Source organism: Cotesia typhae, unplaced genomic scaffold (assembly GCF_013202065.1).
Source record: "Cotesia typhae breed Kobodo isofemale line unplaced genomic scaffold, CoteBio_Ctyphae contig_69, whole genome shotgun sequence".
NCBI classification, from domain to species: domain Eukaryota; kingdom Metazoa; phylum Arthropoda; class Insecta; order Hymenoptera; family Braconidae; genus Cotesia; species Cotesia typhae.
In genome coordinates, this window is record NW_027423763.1 from 516343 (window position 1) to 534619 (window position 18277).

Sequence of the window (18277 nt, forward strand, 5' to 3'; positions counted from 1 at the left end):
TTCTGCGCAGTCGCTTTTGAATCCGCAATGAACTTAGTATACATTATACATCAATAATTAAATAAGATTATTTTACAAAAGCCACGTCAGTGTTAAAAGACCTCTTGTTAATTACCTGCATCAACAATTCCACGCATTAATCACAACAATAAAAACATAAAGAAATAAAGAAGATCAATGGACGAACCCATCAGGACGAATCTCATTGGTCCAACCTCGGATTTCGATCACGATGTTAACCTCAGCAATAATTTGGAATTCTGGATGACGCGACTCCCGCCATCGCTCAAAAAAATACCAATCATTCGCCTAGCGATCCCAGGTCAGCAAACGTAACCTTCAATTGTTTTTATTTTTATTTTCTATGATTGTTACCGTAAAATTAAACATAAATCATAACCCACATTTAAGTTAGCTGTCACTTGAATATTTTTTTATTTTTTTTAATAAACAAATTTGTTTCAAAAAATTATTTATTAAAAATTGTAATTTTATTTTTTTCACTTGTAAAAATTTTAATAAATTAAAAATGCAATTTTTTAAAAATAATTTTTTAGAACAAATTTAAAAAATTTTAATAACAAATTAATTACAATAAAAAAATGCTTCTAAAAATTTTCACTTGCAATTTTTATTAATTTTCACTCGTGAAACTTTTTAATTAATTTTTTTTTTTATTAATTGCATTATTATAAAACTTCAAAATAATTTTTAATGTCTGCCAACTTCAGTGTCATAAAAATAATTATAAAATTAATTAAAAAAATTTTGATTTGTAAAAAACTTGAAAAACTATAAGTGCAATTTAAAAAAAAATAAGTTTTTGGTCCAATTTAAAAAAAAAACCAAAAAAGTCGGCTAACTTAAGAATAATTTTTTTTTGAAATTTTTACATGTCAATTTTTTCCCGCCATAATTTAAATTTTAAAAAAATTCTAAAAATCTGCAAAATTAATTTTCATAAGAAAGTCAATTTAACAAATATTTATGATACTGAATTTAACAGACTAAAATTTTTTCAGATTTAAAAAACAATTAAATTATTATGAAAAAAATTAAAAAAAATTTCAAGTCCAAATTTTTAGAAATATTTTTTTTTATCATAATTAATTTCAAAATCTGTTAGATATTTGCTAATTTCATTAGTACAATTTTATAATGTTAATAATTTTTTTTAACAAATAAATTATGGCAAAAAATTGACATAAAAATATTTTGAAAAAGAAAAAATGCGATTTTTTAAAAATAATTTAAAAATGACTGTCAACTTTAATATTATTATAATTTTAGGTTCTCACAACACAATGACATACACAATAAACCGTTTCAACAATGTGGGGCCTGATGAACCAGCATCTCTTCAATTTTTCGGAAAGTATTTTTCACTGATATCAAAACCGCTGATATTTAATTGGTCTGTCACGCAGTATGACGACATAGTTCAGCAATTGAATGGCGGAATTCGTTATGTAGACCTAAGATTAGCAACCAAGCCTAATAACACAAATAATAATAACAATATCGAAGCTAATGACATCGAAAATGACAACGTTTACTTTCTTCACGGCCTGTACGGCGATGAAGTGACACAACATTTGATAAACATAAAAAACTGGCTGCTCCTGCACCCAGAGGAAATAATAATAATCGACTGCCAGCATTTCTACCTGTTCAACGAGCGAATTCACAAAAGATTCGTCAACAAGCTGAAGGATATATTTAAGGAGCTGATATGTCCTTCGATAATAAATCTGCAGAAGATCACTCTAGACTGGATGGCGAGCAACCGGTACCAGCTGATACTCGTCTACAGGAACGAGATCGTCCGGACGGAAGTCAGCTTCTGGCCTAGCGGCCTGTGGCCGTCGCCCTGGCCAGATACTACGCGGCCCAGAGCTCTGGTGGACTTCTTGGATATGAGACTGAAAACCCGGCTCGCTGATACCGGGTTCGTGTCGCAGTGCTTGCTTACTCCGGACGCTAAGTATATTCTGAGGCACTTGTGCGGAAGCTTGCATCGCGATCTAGCGGATAATTGCAGAAAAACTTCCCTGGAATGGATCAAGAGGAACGCGCCTGGTGAAGGAGGGCTTAATATTGTCATCACCGATTATGTATCCTTTGATAATTTTCTTTTTTGTAAGCTTGTCATCCAGAGGAATGCTTTATTGCTCAATTACTATGAAAGACACTCCAGTGCTTTTAACCCTTGCCCGTAAGAGGGAGCTTGGATTTTGTTTGATATTATAATTATAAATGCGATTAGTTTGAGGCTCAATTGTTAAAAAAAAAAAAAAAGTATTAAAATAGTTTATTTTTCGAATATTAATTTAGTCAAATATATTTTTATAAATAAATATTTAAAAAATAAAAATTATCAATTTATTAGTTTCCTTGAAGATCAAAAAAATTTTCTTCAATCAACGGAGTGACGACAAGAGCGTAAAAAATTTTTGAAATTAAAATTTGACCTTTTTTGAGATTCTAAAATTTTTTTCTAAAAATATTTTTTTCTAAGAAAATTTTTTATTCGAAAAATTTCCTTGTTAAATAATAGTTTCTAAAAATTCAGAAAATAAAAAAATTGTTTTTACTTTCATTTAAAATTTAAAATTAACCCGCTCAAAAAAATTACTAAAAAACGAATTCAAATTGACAAAAAAATGTTCAAAAATTTTTTTACGATCAATACGCAGCTAATTTTTGGTACAGTGATGAATTTTCATTTATCCAATGTCAACAAACAACAACTTTCAGCTTACGAAATTTTTATCGTAAACTTTATATTTTATTTTTATTCATATCTATCGAAATTGTCAATGATAGAGAAAACCAACCTTGTTAAAAATTTTATACTATAAAATAATTATTTTCTATTGTTCTGTGATCATGAAATCTATTTTGACGAATTAATTGTATAGTTGATGTAAATAAATGTATCGTGTATGCTTCGAGTAGTGTAACAGTCAATTATCAATTGAAATTATTTACTAATCTACATGATTCTCCCGCCAAAATTTCAAAGCCAAAAAAAAATTTGATGTTCTGTAAGGTTTAAAGGGATACAATTAGCCTTTAATAATAAGTCAATAATCGAAGCTCAAAGCTCGAAGAGCTTAAAGATTTTTTTTTTTTTTTTTTTATAAAATTAATTTTTTTTTAAAAATTAATTTTATTTTAATTTACAAATATGTATGGATAACACTCACATTTAATGTTTGTAAAGGTGGATCTTCTTAAAAACTCCGCTGTCTATCTCTAAATTTTATTTTGTTTAAAAATTTTTTTTTTTTTTTTTAAATTAATTTTTTTAATAAAAAAATTTTTTCAGTGTAAGATTGTGGAATTCTGGAAATCTTTATTACATGGATGAAACAAACAGAAAGATATATAGATAAGTTATAATTAATTGATTATATCTCGTTTGCCATCCAGAAATATAGGCATGCCTCATGTTAAGTTGCAATAACAATATTGAATTGTCAGATGTAATAGATTTTATAAAAAAACATTAAATTATCTAACGCCAAAGAAAGATTGTGCGGTTGATGTAGTTTTGTACTACATTTTTTTCGTGCAATCAATTGATAATTAACGGTGGGAAAAGGTGGGAAAATGCGGGGATATTTATACTCTGTTCGACAGCAGTCAATTTTCCAGTTACGACTTTCAATAAATATAGCTTCCAGAACTTATAATCAAAGTTTCTGTGGAAATATTTTTTTTATTATTTAATTCGAAATAATGATCTTGAGTTTACTGATTATTTTGACTGCTCAACTTTATAGTGTACAGGTATTCTGAATATAGATTATTTAAATCACGTCTTATTCAGACTTTTGCTGGATTTATTTTCATAATAAATAAATTATATTTTTGATTTTCTAGGGGGAGTTTGGCGTAATTTTGAGAGATGCAGTTTGTCCATATTATGATTCAGAATATGTGACAGAACCTGATATTTACGTTGATGACAATAATGGAATATTTTTCAATTTTTCGTCAATACAAGCGTTACCATCAACCGTAGAAGTAATAAAATTTAATTTAATGTAATAAACTTTGAAAAATTTGAAAAAAATACATGTTAAATTTTTTTTTATAAATTCAACAAAAAAAAAATTTTTAGACTCATTGCTTCAATAAGCCACTCAGGGAAAAAAAATTTTTACAAAAAAAAATTTTTTTTCAAAAACATTAAAAAAAAAAAAAAAAATACGTTTGCCTGAAATTAAGAAACATAACAGATTTATTATTTCCAGGGTCGTTTTAGAATGATAGGAGCATCAATGGGTGAATATGTCGTAGACACCAGGCTCAATGTACATTTACCCTTATGTGAAATGTTGGATGAACCTGTTATCTTGGGCCCGCTTCTTTAAATAATTGGAATTGCTAAAGATAATTGTCCCCCTATAGCTGGTAAGATTTTAGATTCATTTTGGATCGACTGATTGATTTTTTGTTCACGGAAAAAATTAAATTAAAAAAATTTTTTAATTTTAAAAATTTTTAAAAATTTTAAAGACAAATTTAGTATGATAAACCTAATCATTGATTTATATTTTTTATATTTTAATGTGCTCAGGGCGTTTATGGTAGCGAAAGTTACACCACACCAACAACCATGTTTCCAGAAGATTTTCCTCCAGACCAATATAAAGGAGCCTTCGAAATTCTAAACGATGGTAAACAAATACTGGCTGTCGATATATATTTTGACACCCAATAAAACTTCATTATACAATTCTAAAATGATTTATATGAACAATGATGTAACGCAAACATAAAAAATAATCGATTCATTATCAATTTTATAACAGAAATGTAGTTTGTTGAATAAATGTTTATTTTGATATCAAATATTGTGTTTTATGAATGTTTTAAATTTAAATTATAAGTAAGTATGCGATCGTATTTTATAGACACTTTAAAAAATTGAAAAAAAAAAATACAGTTTTTCATAAATTCAAAAAAAATTTTTTTGAATTCATTGAACAGTTATCAAAAAAATCTTTCACATCTAAACATTGATTTATATTTCTTCTGTTTTAAAATTTTAAGGGCGTTTATGGCAGTGAAAATATGACTGTACAAACATCCATGTATCCAGACGATTTTCCTCCAAACCAGTATAGATCAATCTTCGAAATTTCAAACGAGGGTAAATCAATACTCATTTCACATGTATATTACGAAAGCCAATAAATTTTGGCGAAATTTTATGATACAATTCAAAAATTATTCACATGAACAATTATATGTAAACGTTAAAAAAATAATTATATTTGACACCAAATATTATATTGTGTTTTTAAAATAAAATAACTCCAGCATACGACTTACTATTGAATATAATAACTACTATTCTTAGTGGAATTTATTCATTCAGTTTATGTTATCCCAAACCTATACCTACATATGATAAATGTATTAACATCACGTCACCAAAATTCAAACCAATTCATAAAACTATTTTTAGTAACTAATGTTTCAAGTTGCTATTGAATTTACGCTTTTAACGTCCAACTTAAGAATTTAAAGCCCAATACGTCCGAATTACGATTACAACTTTTTTTCGGGAGTAGTTTTATAAAAATTATAGTTTTTTCATTTCTAGTAATTTAGTACAATAAATAAAAGTAAAAATTACGGTGTTAATAAAGCAAGCGGAAGTATTTTTCAAAAGTTGCATAATAAGGATGAATGCAATAGTTCAGTATATGTAAAGTCTATTGTCAAGAGTATCAGAAATGCATAAATAAATCAATTGTCAATTGGCTTTAATTATATTTGAATATAAAAAAAGGATAACTCGGGTGGATAATCTAATTAATTCGATAAAAAACAATAGAATTTATTCACGATATCTCATTTATGGTACAATCTAACATGATATGTTTGTTTTAATTTTTATAAATGATCGCTGGTGATGATACTACACACACCATTCGTCTGAATAATTTTCACATGATTCAATTTTCCGGTAACTGTTTTATAGAATTCATCAGTACACTTATTACTTAGAATATTTCGTTTAAATATGCTTACCAAAAAAATAATTCAAGGCATTTTTATTGCAGTCATCACTCAATTCATTGGAATAAAGGTATTTTCATTTAATATTATCTTTTTCTATTTCTTACTATTTTTACACAGTGAAAATTTTTCTTATGAAAATTATCGCAAGAAATTTAAACGTATACTTGATTTATGCATAAAATTACAAAGAATATTTCATTGTACAATAATAAATTTTTATTTTTGTTAATTTTTTAGGGTGCCATTGAAATCATTATAGAGGATGTACTTTGTCCAATTTTTAATGAAGAATATGTAACTGAGCCACATGTTTATATAGATGTTAACAATCGAGCGTTTGTTAACTTTTCGATAATTAAACAACTTCCACCGGATGTCCAGGTAATAATTTATCCCTAGCGGTTTTGTAAGTTCCGAAAAAATGGCGCAGTTATACAATACTAGAATTTAAATTTGCGCGCGCCTGAGTTTAGGATTTGTATATATTTTCATGCTTATGATATATTTGATCAATCACGTTACGAATAGTTTGCTTACATGATATATTTTCATATTTTTCATCATCATCTAAATTATAAGAGTTGATTAATGCGGTATTTTTTTTAGTATATTTTCAGTTTTTTTTTTATCAAAACATTACGGAAAATTTACGGTAATAATGAGGAATATTTACGCTAAACGTCTAAAATACACTAGTCACAAAAATTAAGGGATATAAAAAAAATTCCAAATTTTTTGGTGATTTTCAGCGAGCTGTAACTCCGAGGAAAATGATCGCACAGAAAAAAAAAAAAAAAGCAAATTGTAGCTCAAGTGTCTAGTTTTTAGATATGACCATGAAAATTTTTGTCATCGTCAGGTCTGGAGAAATCCTAAGAAAACTACTGAAAAAAATTTTCGAAATTTTTTTCGTCTTAAAAAGGTCTACGGGCTTCAAAAATTTTTTCGATTGTTTCGTTTAAAAGCACTTTTAGTAAATTTAATACCCTTTAATTTGACGTAATCAAAAAGCCTGTACGATAATTTGCCGCGGAGTTATCGTCAATCAAAGCAAAAAGTTTTTTTGACTTTGGAAATCAATAACTCTGGAAATAATGACCGTATAGGAAATCAAAGGAGGGTTTTGAAAACTACACAATATTCTCTATAAGAAAACGTAAACCGCTTTTGAAGAAAAAATTTTTTTGAATTGAAAACTCGGACTGAAAAAAAAACAAAAATTTGCATAATTAAGGATATTTGGATAACTTGGTATAACTTTGGATAAAGGGATGAACGAAGGATATCGTTGGTAATTTTTAACTTCAAAGTGTCCCTAAAATCCCTAAGAAATTCAAAGCGCTGCGATTTTTTGTTCATAGTGCCCAGAAGCTTCAAATTCTGTGTTTTCGCAAAAATCACCATTATGAGCAATTTTGTGATTTTTATTCATTTTCCATTGAAAAAAATTTTTTTCAAAATTCTTTATTTTTCGATCAAAGAGATTGATTTTTCAAGAAATTTGAAAAAAAAAAAAAAATTTTCAATTTTTTTCGAAAATTTTTTTCGAAATTTTTTTATCAAAAATTTTTTTTTTTAATTTTTTTTTTTTTTATCGTCTTCAGAATGCTTCACTATTGTCAAAAAAAATTAACTCAATTTTTTCTGTCCGCTACAACTGCCTTAGTTTTAAATCTCATTTTAAAAATTCAATAAAAACAAATTGATATACCCCCCGCGGAGTTCGGCTTTTCCTCACACAAAACTTGAATTTTACGTTTTCTTTTTAGCCTAAATTCCTTACGTGAATTTTATGTAAGCTTTTCTTTGATAAGCACCTTTTGATATGCCTCGTCGACATTTAGCTGCCACAGATGTGGTAGATGGCGATTTCGAACCGTCGATGCCGATATGTGTTGTTGGGGAGGACGTTGTCGACGATTGCGAAATTGATGAGCGATCGTGTGGGCATGCGCAGTAGGGTTTCGACGAGCTTCTCGAATGATAGCTCGATCATCACGCTCGGTAGTGATTCGTAGTCTACCTTGACCCGGACGACGATCGTAACTTTGAGTCGCGTTAAATCGGGCATAGGTCCGACTGATAACGGACTGGCTCACTCCCATAGAAGCTGCTACTTCCACTGACTGTAGCCCTCTTGAAGGAGGGTAACAATGCGAGCCACATCTGTGGCAGCTAAATGTCGACGAGGCATATCAAAAGGTGCTTATCAAAGAAAAGCTTACATAAAATTCACGTAAGGAATTTAGGCTAAAAAGAAAACGTAAAATTCAAGTTTTGTGTGAGGAAAAGCCGAACTTCGCGGGGGTATATCAATTTGTTTTTATTGAATTTTTAAAATGAGATTTAAAACTAAGGCAGTTGTAGCGGACAGAAAAATTGAGTTAATTTTTTTGACAATAGTGAAGCATTCTGAAGACGATAAAAAAAAAAAATTAAAAAAATTTTTGATAAAAAAATTTCGAAAAAAATTTTCGAAAAAATTGAAAATTTTTTTTTTTTTTTTTTTCAAATTTCTTGAAAAATCAATCTCTTTGATCGAAAAAATAAAGAATTTTGAAAAAAATTTTTTTCAATGGAAAAATGAATAAAAATCACAAAATTGCTCATAATGGTGATTTTTATGAAAACACAGAATTTGAAGCTTCTGGGCACTATGAACAAAAAATCGCAGCGCTTTGAATTTCTTAGGGATTTTAGGGGACACTTTGAAGTTAAAAATTACCAACGATATCCTTCGTTCATCCATTTTATCCAAAGTTATACCAAGTTATCCAAATATCCTTAATTATGCGAATTTTTGTCTTTTTTTCAGTCCGAGTTTTCAATTCAAAAAAAATTTTTTCTTCAAAAGCGGTTTACGTTTTCTTATAGAGAATATTGTGTAGTTTTCAAAACCCTCCTTCGATTTCCTATACGGTCATTATTTCCAGAGTTATTGATTTCCAAAGTCAAAAAAAACTTTTTTGCTTTGATTGACGATAACTCCGCGGCAAATTATCGTACAGGCTTTTTGATTACGTCAAATTAAAGGGTATTAAATTTACTAAAAGTGCTTTTAAACGAAACAATCGAAAAATTTTTTTGAAGCCCGTAGACCTTTTTTAAGACGAAAAAAAATTTCGAAAAATTTTTTTTCAGTAGTTTTCTTAGGATTTCTCCAGACCTGACGATGACAAAAAATTTTCATGGTCATATCTAAAAACTAGACACTTGGAGCTACAATTTGCTTTTTTTTTTTTTTTTTTCTGTGCGATCATTTTCCTCGGAGTTACAGCTCGCTGAATATCACCAAAAATTTGGAATTTTTTTATATCCCTTAATTTTTGTGACTAGTGTATTTACGAGCATAATATTGTTATATTTGTTATAATTTTTCTATTGAATATTATAATTGTAATGAATAATTATAATTTTTAGCTCGAATTTCATGTACTAGGAGTATCGATGGGTGAATATCTCATACAAACTGGAATTGATTTTGAGATGAGCTTATGTGACATGTTCAATGAACCTGTGATACTGGGTCCAAAAGTATTAAACTATTTGGATTTGTCGAGACCGATTGTCCACCATCTTCAGTAAAATTGATTAAATTTTTTAAATTGCGCTGGCATTTTTTCTAAATTTTTTAATTTCTTCTAGGGTGTTTATGAAACTGAAAGCTATACCGTACCAATAGAATTAATGCCGGATGAGTTTAAGCCTAACAAATACCTAGGAATCTTAGAGCTCAGACACGAGGATAAAGAATTAGCAGTAGTTTATGTATACTGTAATGTTCCGTGAATTTCAAAAAAACTCAACAACAAAACATTATTACTATTCATACGGTTGTTATGCCTCGAAAAATGGATTCATCTATTAAATAAAATTGTTTGACACTGTATTTGCAACTCTTCTATTCACTTTTCAAGATGAGTTTATGATTTATTTAATTTTAATAAGACAAAAAGAGCAAAATTCTTCAGGAAGTTCATCATAAGTAAAAAATTTTCCAAAAATGCGTCAAAAAATTTTGTGTTAAATATTTAACACTTTTTTGTGTTAATTAAACCCAGTAAATGTTAAATTGTGGTAAAATTTGATAGCTCTGTAAAAATTATGATATTTCAATGCAAAATTCAATGATAAAAAAAAATATTAAATTATATGATGATGTCTTCTCTTATCCTTACCAATCTTCATTCAAAAACTTACTGTCAACTTTACCAGTATCACAATGTAAACATCACAATTTTTAACATTGTTTATTACATAAAAAACTATAATAAATTACCGAGTTTCATGAAATTCATGATATACACTGATAGAAAACCAATCTTGATTCAAGAAACTTTTTTTCTTGAAAATTTGAACCCTTGAAACTGGATATAGATATATTTCTTTCAAGAATTTTTGTCGATTGGTTCAAGATAGGCGATAACATTGATTCAAGATGTTACCGATTTGTGTTAAGAATGGCTTTTTTTTTTTTTTTTTTTTGAGTCATTAATTTACTTATTTCAAAGAAATAATTTTTTTTCGGTATAACAATTAAAGACTATTTAGTTTTTGAAATATACCCTGATAGCCAGCGCTTTCTCAGTAAGTGTTGACTCCCAGCAGTTACGGTTAAGTTATACATCAAGTTGGCGGTAATTCTTCACTCAACAACAGTTGTAAGCAAATTGACAGAAATCTACGGCCGCAACTTGAATACAAGTTAACAATCAAACTTGTAGTTAAATTTCCTTTCAACTTTACTACAATTTGAAGGAAATATTTGTACAGCAAGTTTTGACGTCTATTTGCAGAGTAAGTTATAGGTAACTAATAGGTAATCGCTCGCTTTGCCAACTCTTTCCGTCAAGTTTGCTTCAAATTGCGGACGTAGATTGACAGTAAGTTATAGGTAAGGTGGCTATCAGGGTACTTTGATGAATTATTTTAAGTTTTTTAAACGATAATGTTATTTTGGTTGAAAAACTAAATTTATCGATTGAAGATAATGTAACTCTTAAGCCAAGAAAATCTAAATCAAGACAAGAAATTTTTAAAGTAAAATAATCATTTGTCTTCCAAAATAAATTCTTAGATCAAGAAAATATCTCGAGAGTCAACATAAATTTTCTATCAGAGTATTATTATAAAAATTGTAACTTTTATTTTATAGTTGTTTGCGATAGTATAATGTTCAAAGGTAAAAATTACGATTTTAATAAAGCGTGCAGAAAAATTTTTTAAAAATTATATAATAAGGAAAAATACAATAATTTGGTATCTAGAAAATCTATTGTCACGAGTATCAGGGATGCATAAAATAAGTTAATTGTGAATTGATTTAATTACGTTCGAATTCTATAGAAAAAATTATAACTGAGGTAGATAATCTAATTAATTCAATAAATAACAATGGAATTTATTCATAACATTTTCTTTGTAGCACAATCTAGCATTATATTTTTGTATAAATTTATGTAAGTGATCGCTGGTGATGATGCTATATATACCGTTCGACTGCATTTTTTTTTACATGATTCAATTTTCCGTTAATCATTTTATAGATTACATCAGTACACCTCTTACTTAAAATATTTTATTTAAATATGTTAACTAATAGAACGATCCCAGGCATATTAATTGCAGTCATACCTCAACTTATTGAAATACAGGTATTTCAAAAATTGTTTTTTTAAATTAATTGTTAAATTATCTTCTGTGTCTTTTTGTTTTTACAGTGTAAAATTTTTTTGTAGAAATTGTCGGAAAAAAGATAAAAATTTTCGAAAGAAATTTAAATACATTCTTGATTCCTACATAAAATGACAATAAATACATTGATAGAAAATTTATGTTAACTCTCGAGATATTTTCTTGATTTAAGAATTTATTTTGGAAGACAAATGGTTATTTTCCTTTAAGATATTCTTGTCTTGATTTAGATTTTCTTGGCTTAAGAGCTATATTATCTTCAATCGATAAATTTAATTTTTCAACCAAAATAACATTATCGTTTAAAAAACTTAAAATAATTCATCAAAGTATATTTCAAAAACTAAATAGTCTTTAATTGTTATACCAAAAAAAAATTATTTCTTGTAAATAAGTAAATTAATGACTCAAAAAAAAAAAAAAGCCATTCTTAACACAAGTCGGTAACATCTTGAATCAATGTTATCGCCTATCTTGAACCAAGAGACAAAAATTCTTGAAAGAAATATATCTATATCCAGTTTCAAGGGTTCAAATTTTCAAGAAAAAAAGTTTCTTGAATCAAGATTGTTTTTCTATCAGGCAATAATAAATTTTTTTTTATTAATTTTTTAGGGTGCCGTTGAAATCATTATAGAGGATGTAGTTTTTCCAACTATTAATAAAGAATATTTATCTGAGCCAGATGTTTATGTAGATACTGACAACAAAATATTTTCTAACTTCACGATAATCAAACAATTTCCACCGGAAACTCAAGTAATACTATTATAGCTCACTTTCGAAATAACTTTTCGATCAAATATATTTTTTTCTATTTTTTTTTGGTACCAATCTGAGAAAAAAGTTTTCTGCTCGGTATGATACGATTTTTTTGCTTTGCTACTATCGTGATACGCGCGCTGCCATCTAGAGGATAGTGCGGTTAGAAAAAGTTTGTACTAACGTTAGCAATAGTATTGTGAATGGTACCCGAATGGATCGTGACGTCGCTATCAAGACTGCTACTCGTAGCTGTACGGATTGTCCCCGTAACGATACACTCGTTGCAATACAGTAGATGTTGCCGAGCAGAAAGCTATTTTTTCAGTGCAAATTTGAGTAATCATCGACGCTGAGGTTATAAGTAACTTCTCGATTGGTATAGATTGATTTCAGTATTGGCTTTTAAATTTATTAAATTTATTTAAAATCATTCCACAAATTAAATGTGAGATTAAAATTTTCTGACAGTATGAAAAGTTATATGGACACATTCAATTAAAGTCCGAAGATTTTGATGCTAACCGAGATAATTATAATTTCTAGGCGCATTTTCAATTACTAGGAGCATCGATGGGTGAATATGTCATACAAACTGGATTAGATTTAGTGATTGATTTGTGTGAAATGATAAATGAACCTATTATACTGAATTATATTCTTAGAGTATCTGGATTTAGCGCGGACGATTGTCCACCGTCTCCTGTAAGACTTAATTTGATTGTTTTAATTACTCTAGCATTTTTGTAAATTTTCAAATTTTTTCCAGGGTATTTATGGATGTCAAGAATTTAGTGTACCAACAGACATACTCCCAGACGGTTTCACACCTAACAAATATCTAATAGTCGGTGAATACCTGTACGGGGAAGAAAAATTGTTAGTATGTTATTTGTACTGTAATATTCAGTAAATCTCAACAAAACTCAGATACAAAACATTATTACTATTCATATAGTTGTCATGCCTTGAAAAATGTACTCATCTATTGAATAAAATTGTTCTACACAGTAATTACAACTATTCTATCGACTTTCTATGATTTATTATTATTATTGTGACCTTGATAAATTTTTGTCTGAAATTTTAACGTTCGGCTACGCCTCGGACGTTAAAATTACGTCCGTTTTGAACCTTCCCGCCACAAACCTTAAGCTCATATCGAAATATCGTCGCTGTTAGAAAAGCGCCACTTTACGGCCTTGTGACATAAATATCTATTTAATGGAAATAATTTTAAATTTTAAATAAAACAAAAAAGACATTCTTGAGTCCTCTGAGTTCAAAGAGTTAGTTGTTCCATGCTTTTAAGCTCTTCGAGCTCAAAAATCTGATCAACGTTTAATAAAACACTATTCTTTTAATTTTCAAGTTGCAATTACTTTTGAATGAATAAACTGGGCAAAAATTTTTAAAGTCATTCAAAAAAATTACTTTTCATAATGTTAAAGGCTGATTAGTTTTTTAAATCGATCGGTAAAGCTAACATACTCTAAATGAGTAGTAAGCTTAAAATTGAGAATGTTGTTATTAAATATCTTGCTTTCTTAACGCTCTAAAATTTTGAAACTGCGAGACTTATTACTTATTAGTAAACGTTAATCTTAAAACCGTGGAAAAAAATTTTTATCTTCTACTCCATCTCAAACAGATAGTTCGAATTGTATTTTCTAGCCAATATAGAAAACAAAGCATAATCTGAAGATTATTTTGAAACAGTTTTTTGATTATAATAAGATTGTCTTTGGAATTTTTAATCAGACACTAGATAAAAATTCCGATTTTCAATATGATATGCATGAATAAAAAATTTTTTATGGTCGGAAATGTATAGAAGATTGATTAAATGATTAGATGATTTTTTTATGTACAGCTCACGTAATAAGTTTATGTATATATTTAATATCTATTTAATAAAGCATACAGATGTTCGAAAGCAGTCTCAGTTGTTTCAGTTGCAATTTTCAGCGAGTAGTTTCCAGAGCTTATTATTACAGTTTATCAGATAAGTTCCATTCAAAAATGATTTTGAGTGTTCTGATTGTTTTGACAGCGCAATTTTTTAGCGTACAGGTATTTTGGATTTTTTTAATTAAGATCGTCTATCACTCAAACTTTTACTTAATTTTTTTTTCATGATATATGAACAGTATATTGTTGATTTTTTAGGGAGACTTTGTTGTACTTTTCAAAGATATAGATTGTCCAAATTTCAATGAAGAATTTTTCACAGAACCAGAGACCTACATTGATGATAATAATGCAATATTTTTTAATACTACAATAGTAAAAGAGTTCTTACCAACAACTCAAGTAATAAATTATAATAATAGTTATTAAAACTTTCAGTTTTCTTTGTCATGTTACATTTTTCAAATATGTACTCAAATCAAAAATTCTTTCAAGTCTGTGATGAATTTCATTTCAAAACTTTATGGGAAAACAATTTTTGAAATTTAAAAACAAAATGTTAATGTTTTTTTGACAACCCAAAAAATAAAATCTCATGGAATCATTAAAAAAAAAAAAAAAATACTTTACTATTTCTGTTTTTTTAATTTTTGATCACTGAATACTCTAAAAAAAAAAACCGATGTACGTCCATATAATGTAGGTTTTAATATTGCTGGTGTTAAATTTTGATCAAATCAAATTATTTTTTCAAATAAAATCGAATTTTTTATTAAAAAACAAAAGTTGTAAGTTTGTAATAAATTGAGCAATTGATTTCTTTACTATTTTGACCAGAGTGCAGTTTTGGCAGATTTTCAAAAAATCTGAAAGATTTTGGTTTCACTCCGGTTTTTGAAAATCGAGTTCTCACCGGATCTTTACGTTTTAAGATCCTCAGAAGCTATTCTGACTATTTCTACGGAGATTTTCGATCCATGTATGTAAATTTCTCGCAACTTTTCAACGATTTGACAGATCAAAACAGGGTTGACCGTTAATCAACAATTTTTAGCGCTTCAAAAACTGCATCGAATGCTGCGATTGATTTGATCGGAAGATATGCTTATATTTAACATTTTTAATTTCCCACTAAGAAAAATGAAATTTTCCAAAAATTTCAAAAAATTTTTTTCCATGCATACGATCACAAATGCTACATTATGATTATGAGTTGAAAATACATTAACATGATTTACTTTTCTCTGGAGACAAAAACACATTTTCTTAAAAATAAACTTCTTGGTTCAAAAATTGTTTTTCAAGTTTTCTATTAGTGCGGTATTTAATATCGCAGTTTACTTTTACACCATTTTTTTTGACAGTATGTAAGAAATTATAAAACATAATTAATTTGTAATTTTCAGGGATATTTTGGAATAATAGGAGCATCACTGGGTGAATATGTCGTAGACACCGGAATCGATGTAGAAATGCCGTTATGTGACATGATGAATGAACCCGTTATTCTAGGCCCTCTTCTTCATATTTTTGGATTATCTGATGATAATTGTCCACCTAAACTAGTAAGACTGTAGATTCATTTTACTCATTGAAAATCTTTGAATACTAATGATGATTAGTGATTAAGAATAGTGTTTTTCACTAGAGGCGTTATATTTTTCGTCTTTTTCTAAACATGACTGAATTAATTTGTAAAATTTGGATAATTTAGATCCTACTTCTTATATTTTGAAATTTTTAGGGTGTTTATGGCAGTGAAGGTTATACTCTACCAACAGCTACGTTCCCAGATGATTTTCCCCGCAATCAATATAAAGCAGTTTTTGAACTTACAATCGAGGATGAAGAATTAATTATCCTGAATATATTTTTTGAAATTCAATAAAGCTTAGCTAAACTTCAATGTCATGCATTTGAATGTTGTCCAAAATTTAATCAATTTGTCATCAATAGTTAATGAAAATATGGTTTAAAAAATTCGTATTTTTTTTTTTTGTTCTCTGTTTGTATTGTAAACTGTTGATGGAATATATTCAAATTTACTTTAGTCTCTGCAGTTGTTTATTTACTTAATTTTTTTAATTTGGGAAACTTATAAGAGAATTTAAATTCATATTTTGAGGCTTGAAGGACTCAAAAATTGACTCATAAATAAATTTTCGAATATTTTAAAAATTATGTTAAGAAAAAAATAAAAAAATTTTAGAAAATCCAAAAGATTAAAATCAAAATAAATTTTGATTTTAAAGTTGTTAAATTTTATTTCAACTTATTTATCAAATTTGACAGAATCAAAAAGACGATTCTATAAAAAATGGAATTTTAAGGTAAAATTCATTATCGTTGTTGAATTATAAAAATTACACTGTAAATAAAACATAGAAAAAAATTTTTTAAAAGTTGCATCATGAGGATAAATGCAATACTGTTTATTATCGAGAAAATCAAAAATTCATAATATAAATCAATTGTCAATTGACTTCATTATGAATAGATATGAAAAAAAAAAAAAAAAAATTACTTCACTAAATAATCTTTTTAATTCAATAAAAAAAACAATAGACTTATCTATTTAACTCTTATGACATGAAAAATAAAAATATCTTTTGACACGACGATACATTGTTGCAAAAATAATTTGATTAATCTAATTAAAAATAATCCAAGACTTATTAATTGTATCTTCCTTACTGTACAATCTTACGTAATGAATTTGTTTTAATTTTAATTTATGTAAATGTTTGATAGTGACAAAATTTGATCAGTGTATAAACCACTTTTTTAATTAAAAAAAAAAAATTATTTTTTTCGGCAATAAAAATTTAAAATTAAAATAAAAGTCAATAATCGTTATTGACCGCCTATCAATCATAAGCGCGTGTTTCAATTGACAATTGACAATTGAATTTATTCGTAATTATTCATTCTGTCAATTTTTTACTACGCTCTTTTCTTTGATATTCAAATTACACATGTCACGTGACACGATTGTTTTATACTCAATTACCTCGGTGCATTTACATTTGAACTTAACAATCAGGAAGTACAAGACATTCCAGCAAACACTTGTACGAAGAATAAATATCCAAATTAATTCTGTCGTAATTAACTATTAATTTTATGATTGTAATTAATATTATGTTTAAATAGGACGGACTATTATTTTGCTATTGTTTTTTTTTTTTTTTTTATTTATTTATTCATCGTATTGACTTATCACTCATTCCGAAGATAAGACGCATTTCTTATGAACTAGTGCCAAGAATCAACAGTTAGAGGAATCTCATCATTAGTATTCAGAACACGTTTTGCAGAAGGTGCGTCCATTCACGGAACTATTTATTTGACTTTTCATTTTTACAAAAATCTACTTAACGTTAATGTTTATTTACTTTATTTTTTTAGACTTTTATGCAACTTATTTCCAAATTTTTTTGTGCTAAATCTACATAAATTGATCATTTTTCTACACGCCAAATTTATTTTTTACAATGTAAAAATTACACAGAAAAAACAAATTTCTTGCGCTAAAAAAATTTTCAGGAAGACAAAAATTATTTTGGAGCAAGAGAAATTTTCTTAATTTTTGAAATTTTTAAAAATGTAAATTTGACAGTTATATCTTGCCAGAAGTAGAAAACTATAACTTCAACAGATTTTTTTAAATTTTAATTTTGACTTTTTTTTAATTATAATTTTGAATTTTTAAATTTTAATTTTGACTTTTTTTTTAATTTTAATTTTGACATTTTTTAAATTTTAATTTTGACATTATTTTAATTTTAATTTTGACTTTTTTTTTAATTTTAATTTTTTATTTTTTAAGATTTTGAGACAAAAATTTTTTTTGAATCAACTATAGCTT

General features: G+C 27.4%; 5 protein-coding genes across 5 annotated transcripts; all 5 read left to right on the forward strand.

Annotated features, from left to right (window-relative positions):
- The first annotated feature begins 115 nt into the window (after positions 1–115).
- On the forward strand, positions 116–2970 carry LOC141532911 (PI-PLC X domain-containing protein 3). The gene is made up of 2 exons (XM_074251514.1): positions 116–322; positions 1291–2970. Exons 1-2 carry the CDS (start codon positions 178–180, stop codon positions 2217–2219), a joined length of 1074 nt encoding a protein of 357 aa, XP_074107615.1. The 5' UTR covers positions 116–177; the 3' UTR covers positions 2220–2970.
- A 133-nt stretch (positions 2971–3103) lies between these two features.
- On the forward strand, positions 3104–4863 carry LOC141532912 (uncharacterized). The gene is made up of 4 exons (XM_074251515.1): positions 3104–3795; positions 3889–4032; positions 4263–4422; positions 4589–4863. Exons 1-3 carry the CDS (start codon positions 3745–3747, stop codon positions 4380–4382), a joined length of 315 nt encoding a protein of 104 aa, XP_074107616.1. The 5' UTR covers positions 3104–3744; the 3' UTR covers positions 4383–4422; positions 4589–4863.
- An 857-nt stretch (positions 4864–5720) lies between these two features.
- Positions 5721–9968, forward strand: LOC141532860 (uncharacterized). The gene is made up of 5 exons (XM_074251432.1): positions 5721–5986; positions 6069–6109; positions 6280–6423; positions 9463–9623; positions 9688–9968. The coding sequence occupies exons 1-5, from the start codon at positions 5920–5922 to the stop codon at positions 9722–9724; spliced, it is 450 nt and encodes a 149-aa protein (XP_074107533.1). The 5' UTR covers positions 5721–5919; the 3' UTR covers positions 9725–9968.
- A 1627-nt stretch (positions 9969–11595) lies between these two features.
- On the forward strand, positions 11596–13486 carry LOC141532859 (uncharacterized). Its single transcript, XM_074251431.1, has 4 exons — positions 11596–11696; positions 12352–12495; positions 13045–13203; positions 13268–13486. Exons 1-4 carry the CDS (start codon positions 11631–11633, stop codon positions 13409–13411), a joined length of 513 nt encoding a protein of 170 aa, XP_074107532.1. The 5' UTR covers positions 11596–11630; the 3' UTR covers positions 13412–13486.
- A 959-nt stretch (positions 13487–14445) lies between these two features.
- On the forward strand, positions 14446–16456 carry LOC141532862 (uncharacterized). The gene is made up of 4 exons (XM_074251433.1): positions 14446–14571; positions 14668–14811; positions 15816–15974; positions 16154–16456. The coding sequence occupies exons 1-4, from the start codon at positions 14521–14523 to the stop codon at positions 16295–16297; spliced, it is 498 nt and encodes a 165-aa protein (XP_074107534.1). The 5' UTR covers positions 14446–14520; the 3' UTR covers positions 16298–16456.
- The last annotated feature ends 1821 nt before the right edge of the window (positions 16457–18277 follow it).